Source organism: Monodelphis domestica, chromosome X (assembly GCF_027887165.1).
Source record: "Monodelphis domestica isolate mMonDom1 chromosome X, mMonDom1.pri, whole genome shotgun sequence".
NCBI lineage: Eukaryota > Metazoa > Chordata > Mammalia > Didelphimorphia > Didelphidae > Monodelphis > Monodelphis domestica.
The window spans coordinates 47,997,791-48,006,055 of NC_077235.1; the positions used below are offsets into that span (position 1 = coordinate 47,997,791).

At 39.7% G+C, this 8,265-nt stretch overlaps 1 protein-coding gene and 1 non-coding gene across 2 annotated transcripts; one reads left to right on the plus strand and one right to left on the minus strand.

Moving 5' to 3' along the window:
- Nucleotides 1-653: 653 nt before the first annotated feature.
- MIR7358 (microRNA mir-7358) lies at nt 654-711 on the minus strand. Its single transcript, NR_127581.1, has one exon. It is a non-coding gene; the product is annotated as a microRNA mir-7358 (primary transcript).
- A 216-nt stretch (nt 712-927) lies between these two features.
- MMGT1 (membrane magnesium transporter 1) lies at nt 928-6,904 on the plus strand. Its single transcript, XM_001380849.5, has 4 exons — nt 928-1,119; nt 3,773-3,825; nt 4,869-4,972; nt 6,653-6,904. Exons 1-4 carry the CDS (start codon nt 1,041-1,043, stop codon nt 6,822-6,824), a joined length of 408 nt encoding a protein of 135 aa, XP_001380886.2. The 5' UTR covers nt 928-1,040; the 3' UTR covers nt 6,825-6,904.
- The last annotated feature ends 1,361 nt before the right edge of the window (nt 6,905-8,265 follow it).

The window sequence follows — 8,265 nt, forward strand, 5'->3', positions numbered from 1 at the left end:
TTCACCTTGTACTCCTTCAAAAAAAGGGTAAATAATGCCTGTTCTCTGTGATAGTAGTCCCCTATCGAGCAATACTTTTTGTATCCTTCCTCTTTTGAAAGTGGACCCTGAGTAACTACATTTTGTTTGAACACTGAACACTGATTGGTTGGTCTGGCTCCTTTGCACACACTTTTTATGTAGTTGCAGCAAGACTGGGCAAATCTCTGATCCTCAACTTTCCCCTCCGTCAAAGGAGGGGGAGTGAAAGGGACAAATAAGGGGGTTGGGCTAAGGGCTAATTTTCTCCTTTGGTCCAATAAGCGGGAAGGGTTTGAACTAAGCCCTTAGAAACCTTTGGGGTGTGGCCTGGCCCCCTTGGGCAGTCAGCCCAGGGAAGCCTCCGGACCTACTTCTTAGAATCCGATTTTAAAGTAATTGAAAGAAACGCTACATTTCAGTTAAAGGTCGTGAAAATCGAGATATTGTTTTGTCATCCAAATTCACAGACCCCCTGAGGGGTTAAGCATCCATGGCCCAAGGAGTTTCCCGCAGCGTCCGAGTTCCGTTGGGCTTACGTGCACTTTCCCCGTTGCTCTCTGCGCGAGGGTCCCCGAGAGCCCGAACCAGGCAGCCCAACTGGAGGGTAATGAGAAACATTCCTGGCCACGAGGGTCCGGAAGGTGGCAAACCTCCGACTCCAGGCTCCCGGAGGCATTGCCAACTTTCGCGCCCTCGCGGTCAGCCCCGCCTCCCTCGACGCAAGGATTTGTCCCTTCCCCTAAGAAATAAACTCTTTTGGCTTCGGCAGGAGGGCTCACTGCCTCTTCCCCTTTGCACGAGCTACTTTCCCTTCTGCCCCGCTCCCCACATTCCTAACCCGGGACGCGCCGGCCGGAAGTCTTCCCCTCAGGCCTCCATAGCCACCCTCGCTACCTGGATTGTGACGCCATCCAGCCGCGCCGTTCGATTCCGCCCCTTCCTGTTGCCAGAGAGAAGGAGGAGCTTTTACCATCGCCACCACTTCGCCTCCGCCTCCGCCTCAGCTGACTGGCGGACGTATGGCTGCTCTTACTTGGAAATGGCTGGTGGGGCTGGGCCTTATCATTCTGAGCCACTCCGCCTTCTCCGTCGCTCAGCGTGAGTCGGGTAGGGGGCGGGACAAACTTGTGGAGAGCCGGAGAGATAGGCGGCTTGGCCGGCCGGGGGTGGGAAGAGGCGGGCTGGGGCGGGGCGCTCAAGTACCCTAGCTGACAGATAAACTATGGACGGACCCGAGGACGATTATTTGGGCTATCTGAAGCCCGGGGGACTGTAGAGGGGAGCTTGAGCCATTGCGAAGCCAAGCGAGAAAAGGCAACGAGGCCTAGGGCTACCCATATAGGGTACCCAGCGCCCAAGGGCTGAGAGAAGAACCGACAGCCTCGAGGGAGAGAGACGGAGGACTGTCGAAGAGAACCTAATAGGAAATAACTTGAATTTCATTGAGACTTGGGGGTCCATAAGTCTTGAAACTCACTACAAAGTTTTTAGCCCTTGAAGTGTCATGTTCTTGGGGGTGGAGGGTGGGGAAGGGAGAGCCGGGAGGTTACGGGACCTAGTTAGCAACTCAATTGGACGTAGACAAGGGAAGGAGAAAGTGGCTGACTAAATCTCCAAACGTTTTCAAAGCTTTACTGAATGTTAATACAGAGCTGCAGAAAATTATTTAAAATTATTTAGCGTGGATGTGACCTCACTGTACTCCAAGGCAATGGCATTAGAGATCAGATTCTGGCAGGTTCACTCTACCGAGATGGAAAGATTTCCCGCCTGCCGAAAATCAGTAGATCTAAATCCAGAGAGGCTTGTTGCAAGGGTGGTGAAGTTTGGAGCCCACATCTCTCAGACCCTCTAAATTATAAAAGGATTGCCACTGCGTTCGCTAGAGGGCGCACCGATACCGACAAAATTCCATATCCTAAAAATACTAGTTAAGATTTCTAAAAACTTTCTCGTGTTGGACTCTTAAGATTTCTTATTTGATTTAATTTTGAACGTAATAAGTCCCTAATTTTCCAAGTAAACAGTAATCTTGAAAGGAATTATTCTCTTTACAGTCTAATATTTTTATCTAGATCTTCAAATCTGGTTTTGGTATTTTAAGAAGTAGTCAATTGATAAACAAGTTATATACTCTTATCAGCACTTCTTGCCATGGGCTCTGGTATTAATACTCACATTTGATTTTTTTAAAATATGGTAAATTTAAAATATAGTACTATAAAACTTGGATTCTGTGCTCTGCAATGAAATGTTATTGGTTTCTGCAATAGAGTCCTAAAGGTGATCAAAATGGTAGCTTTTAAAAGTCAAATTTAGGGGCAGCTGGGTAGCTCAATGGATTGAGAACCAGGCTTAGAGATGGAGGCTAGGTTCAAATTTGGCCTCAGACACTTCCCAGATGTGTGACCCTGTCACTTAACCCCCACTGCCTAGCCCTGATACAATATTGATTCTAAGACAGAAGATGCGTTTTTTTAAAAATCAGACCATTTCTGGAGGCAGAAAAAAACAAGCTGGTAGGTGTACCAACTTAGGCACTCTTAATTAGTATTTTTTTTCCAAGAATTATTAGAATAATGCTTGAGTTTTCACATAAATTCTCTTTAATATGAAGACACATGGGTTCAAATCTCATCTCTGATGATTTCCACCTAGTGACCCTAGCAAGCCATTTCTACCTGGACCAAAGTTTCCTCATCTGTAAAATTATAAGACTCTAGACTAGACAGGCTCTAAAGCCCCTTTAAGTTCTAGTCTCTGATCCTATGAGGCTGAAATTATGACTGTTAAAACCTAACAGTGTATGTGGGAAAACCTGTTCCATCTACTGCATGCCTTGCTCAAATGTGACAGAATGGAAAAATCAGTTTTTTTTCCTTTCCTTCTCCCTTATCTCAAGGATACTAATCTTCATTTCCCCAAATCTTTTAATTTTACATAGTGTGAAAGTTGATATTCACTCTGTGTGCTGATTATAGTCTATTATGTTATATAATAAATAAAATGTTTGTTCTTGTCCCCAAAATTAGTTCAAAGTCCCAACGTAAGCATTGTGTTTTAGTGAAGAAACTTTGTGAGATTTTACCTACACCAGAGTACTTTTTTAATGTTGGCCTTAGCATATATCACTAACATCTACTTTCTTGCCCTAATCATGAAATGTCCAGTTTTTGCCGTATTGATTTGCCACATTTTGACTCTAAATAAATCCTATTTTTTCTAATATGAAATATTTAATGAAGAGCTCAACTGTATACAGATAAGATACTTTATAGTAGAGGAAACATAAGAAACATTTGAGCAAGAGACTGATCTGTCTAGATGAAAATTTCTGCCCACCATAGCAGAGGTTGAAGTCAAGAGTTAAAGTGTGTGTGTGTGTGTGTGTGTGTGTGTGTGTGTACACCAACTAGTAGAATAAACAAAATGATTTTCTTTTGTTTCTATTTCAGAGTTGTCTTCTAACATCCAAGAAAATTATTTCTAGATATCTGGCTCATAGTTATCCTGCCCAAAACTTGTCTCCCTTTTTATGAAGAGATAAATTAAGTTATGACCATAAAGATATAATAGATGAATAAAATGTAAAGATCATCTTAGAACATAAATGCTTTTAAGGAGTCTAGAAGTAACAATATTCTGGCATGTGAATTTACCAATCTTTTTTTTTTTACCAATTAGAATATTTTAAGAGAACAATGCTGGTTTCAGGTTGAGTCAGTTTTTCATATGCTTCTGATTTTTCTAGATCGTACTTACATGCGTTTAACTGAAAAGAAAGGTGAAGCTCTGCCAAGAGATGTAAGTGTATATTCTGTTAAAAAAGATTATGAAATTTCAGTTTCTTAGCTTCTCATTTGATATTAATTTTTCTTCTATTAAATTCTTGCTGTCTTAAACAAGAAATTATATATTTATTCCTTACTCAAGTTAAGTGCAACCTGAGGAATAGGAAATCTCACAAAAGCCCTTCTGTTTGGTCTCTCCCTCTAGAGCTGCCCAGGAAATAACCAAGTTGGGCAATTGTTGCCATTCAGTCCCCAAAACAAAGAAGGGCATGCCTAATTTTGGTTTTTATTGTCTACAATCAGATAAATAATGCATTGCCATTAATGGCTTCAACATCCTATCACTCTTTCCTATACAGTACTTAATTGGTAGGATTTCTTGGCTGTTAAGGAAGAAAAAGATATTCAGCAATGTGGCTGTGATTGATTTCTATTGCCTGTTTTTGTTATATAATCTTACTTCTTCAAAATTAGAAATATCTATGCTGCTGATTCATTAAGGATATTTTTGGTAAAGCACATTCCTATGTTTAAACTTCCAGGTACATATACAATGAATACCAAACTGGGTCCTGTAGGCCAGGAGGCCTGAAGCAGATTTTAGAACTAAAGTTCTTATCTAAAAAATTAGCACTTGATGAATGTTCTCAGGAACTAAAGTTTTAGTGATTCTAACTAGGTTATAAATCTTTTTCAAAATCTATTCCAGTGATGATTGTATCATAATCTAAATTGACATAAAAATTTTGACTGTACCTCAATATCGATATAGTGGAATGCCATGGTGGCAGAAAGGAGATCAAGATGAAAATGTACATTTTTATACTTAGATTTTAAATAATTTCTATGACAGGTAAGGAATATTGTGGTTAGAACAGGACACCGGGAGTCAAGAGATTGGAATTTTAGTTCCAAATCTGGTGTTAAGGAACTATATAAGACTCTGAATGAGTCCCTGAGTCTCCACTTTTTTATTTCTTATCTAGACTAGATAATTTTAAATGCCCTTCCAGCTCTAAAAGTCAAGGAATACAATCTCTGTCTTTGAACTTATAGATAATTCTTCAAACCCTGTTGGCCTTTGTAATTACCCTTTATGGCATAGTACAATCTGTTGGAGATTTCAGAGAGCTGGATGCCACTTTGGAATTGGAGAATCGGTATGTCTTTTCCTTTCATCACTGAGTTTGATTATGGGAAGTAGGGTTGGGATAAAACTGATAATATGATATTAAAGCACATAGGTACTCAATATAGATTTAGTGTGTGAATGTTTCCCAAAGGCCAAAGGTAAGCAGTCTTCTTGTTAGGACAGAGCTTGTCAAACAATACCTAGGTGGATTTGTCAATTATTTGATAGTAAAATGTCCATGCTTAAGTGCAAACTTGGGGATTAGGGTTCTTTTTTTACCCTCCTCTTAACCTTCTCTCCCTTCCCCAGTTGGCAACCCTCCTTCCTCTGGTTGGCTTTTAAAACCTTCCATAAGGGGGCAGCTGAGTGGTTCAATGGATTGAAAGCCAGGCCTAGAGATGGGAGGTCCTAGGTTCAAATTTGGCCTCAGACACTTCCCAGCTATGTGACCCTGGGCAAGTCACTTGACCCCGATTGCCTAACCCTTACTGTTCTTCTTCCTTGGAAGCAATATATAGTATTGATTCTAAGACAGAAGGTAAGGGTTTAAAAATTTAATTTAATTTAAAAAATAAATAAAACCTTCCATAACCTGGAAACTTCCTACCTTTCCAAGTTTCTTGTACTTTACTCCCCACTCTATACTTCAGTATCCAATTAACACTAGATTAACAACATCCTTATTATTTCTAGCACAACACATTCCTGTCTTCTGACTCTGGGCATTTTCATTGACTTTCCCCTAGCCTCTTGGCTTCCCTGCCTTCAAGTCTTATCTAAAATCTGACTTTGTGTTCTGTGAGCCTGGGTAAGTCACTTAACCTAGCCCTTATCCCTCTTCTGCCTCGGAACACAATACACAGTATTGATTCAAAGACAAAAGGTAAGGGTTTTTAAAACAAAACAAAATAAAATCTGATGTTGTGCAAGAAGCCTTTCTCAGTCTTTAATCATGGATCCTTTCCTCAGTTGATTTATATCCATTTTATCCTTTATGTATTTTGTTTGCACAAGGTTGTTTGCGTATTTTCTCCCTCATTCCATTGTGAGCTGCTTGAGAACAGGGACTCCTTTTTTCAGTCTGTCCAGCATTTAGAATAGTAGCTGGCACATCATAGGTGATTAAGAAATACTCCTTGTCTTGCCTGGATGGGATCAATATTGAAGAACTTTAAATGCCATAGAACTTTATATTTGATCCTGAAAGCTCCAGAGCTACCAGAGCTTATGCTTTTGAAAAATTACCTTGGTAACTGAGTGGAGGATGGACTAGAGTATGGAAAGACTTGAGGTTTACAATCAGAAGATGGGCCTTCTAGCCTTAGCCATTCTCCCTCTCTGCCACGCATTTTCTACCTCTGTAAAACAAGGGATGGGATGAAATGATCTCTAAGGTCTCTTCCATCTTTAAGAGAATCCCTTCTGTGGCTTAACCCTTAACAGGCTGAACAGATTTTGTTTTGCTACTTTTGAAGATGCTAGAAGGAAAGAATAGAATAAAAAAGGGAGAGGGGATTCCATTGGGTTGTGGAACACTTCTTATAGTTAAGGGAAAACTATATAGATAACAGCATTCTAATTTCATGAATGAAAGAGAAACATTTGGGAGCATATAGAAGCTTTTTACAGTGGGGAAAAAACCCTTAAAAAACCCTTCTACACATTCACCAAAAATGTTCATCACTTTCTTTCAACCATTTTTTAAAAGGACAATGGACAGTTTAAGAAACCATCCATCTTTTTGCATCTTTAACCACCGTGGTCGAGTACTGTTCCGGACATCTAAGACCATCGTCGTCAGTTCTCCTTCAAGCTCTGCAGCACCGACTCCACCTAAGCATGCACCAAAGCCTAAAAAGGGGAAATCTCATTCCCGTTAATGTTTTTCCATAATCTGGAAAGTAAGCTAAAACACAAGCTGCAGCATTAGTTAAAGGAATAAAATTCTTGTTTGAAAGCACTTATTTGTCGATCTCTTTGTCTGTATGAGTATGTGTTTATTGTTTATGTTGTAGTTGTAGTTTTTGAAAAGAGATCCAAAAGACCATAGGTACTAGAGTTGACTATTAATATTTTCCCAACCAATTTGTTTTTTTTGTTTGGTATTTTTCATGTTTTGTTTTTTCAAATTCAGTTTCTTGATTACCCTTCTAGTCCCATTGCAAGATAGGAGCAAGACCGTTATTACTTTTTCACTGTTCATGTGAAAAAACAGTCACAGGATGCTTATAGACTAGCCAGGTCTCCCTGGTCCCAGCTCTGTCTTCCTTATACAAAATAGACTTTGGAGTCAGCCACCAACTCATGCTTTTTCCCTTTAGTAGAGGGACTGGTAAAATTCACTACAGTGAATTTGTTTATGAAAGCTTAGTTTTCCATTAGTTTAAAAAGTTTAGTGCAATAGAATTTCAATGTAAAAAGAAACTATGTCTTCAGAAAGCAAGTTCAGAGTAATAGGCAGAAGAATCAACAGTGGGAGTTGGGAGCTCTTGCCCTCAGTGCTGGCATTGCCACTTGGGTGCTGGGTAATCTGGAGCAAGTCAGTTCACGTCTCTAGTCCCAATTTCCTTAACTGTAAAATTAGGATGTTTAAGCTTTGCCATTCTGTAAGTTTATGGTATACAATTTAATCTCTGGTTCAAGTCCTGTAACCTATAGCTTGTTAGGATGTGTGACTATGTAGGAGCGGGGAAGCAAAAGACGCCTCTGTGCTACAAAACTACCCCTTGATATTGGGACTCTGTGGCAGGAGAGAAAAGCTTTTTCTAAGAAATATCCCCAGTCTGAGTTCCTAGATATATCCATGCCATTTATTACTGTAGATACAGGATGGCTTATATGATTCAAATACAGGAAGAATTGTTATCTTCTTCCTTTGTTAACTAATTGTTAAATGATAGTTAAAGTAAAATGTACATGATGTTGCATCCCTTATTTTTATAGTAGGCTGCTAGATTTTTTCATTAGTACTGCTCATTTCTGAATATGAAGATGTGCTTAACTTTATTTCTGTTTTATGGTATATAGTAATTTTTTCTTTTTACGAAAACTTGGTCAGATCACTGATCAGATCTTTGGTGAGCTTCTCAGAACCCTCTTTTCTTTACCAGAAGATCACTTGCACTGTCATTTATAGACCCAGCTTTTTAAAAAAGGCTAGCAAATTGACAGCCTTGGAATTTTTTTAGGTTTGTGGCAGTATTTCTTCTCTAGCATTAATTTTTATCCTGTTTCCTTTACCTGACTTCCAAAAGCTTAGCTATCAAGATGAAATAAACTTAGTAGACGCCTACTAATATGTGACACAGGGAGGCAGAATGG

Excerpts from the sequence above, each read along its gene's own strand:
- MMGT1 (XM_001380849.5), top strand. The coding sequence starts at position 1,041 with ATGGCTGCTCTTACTTGGAAATGGCTGGTGGGGCTGGGCCTTATCATT. Across the intron at positions 3,826-4,868 it reads GTGAAGCTCTGCCAAGAGAT|ATAATTCTTCAAACCCTGTT; the intron begins GTAAGTGTATAT and ends TTGAACTTATAG. Across the intron at positions 4,973-6,652 it reads ACTTTGGAATTGGAGAATCG|GACAATGGACAGTTTAAGAA; the intron begins GTATGTCTTTTC and ends ATTTTTTAAAAG.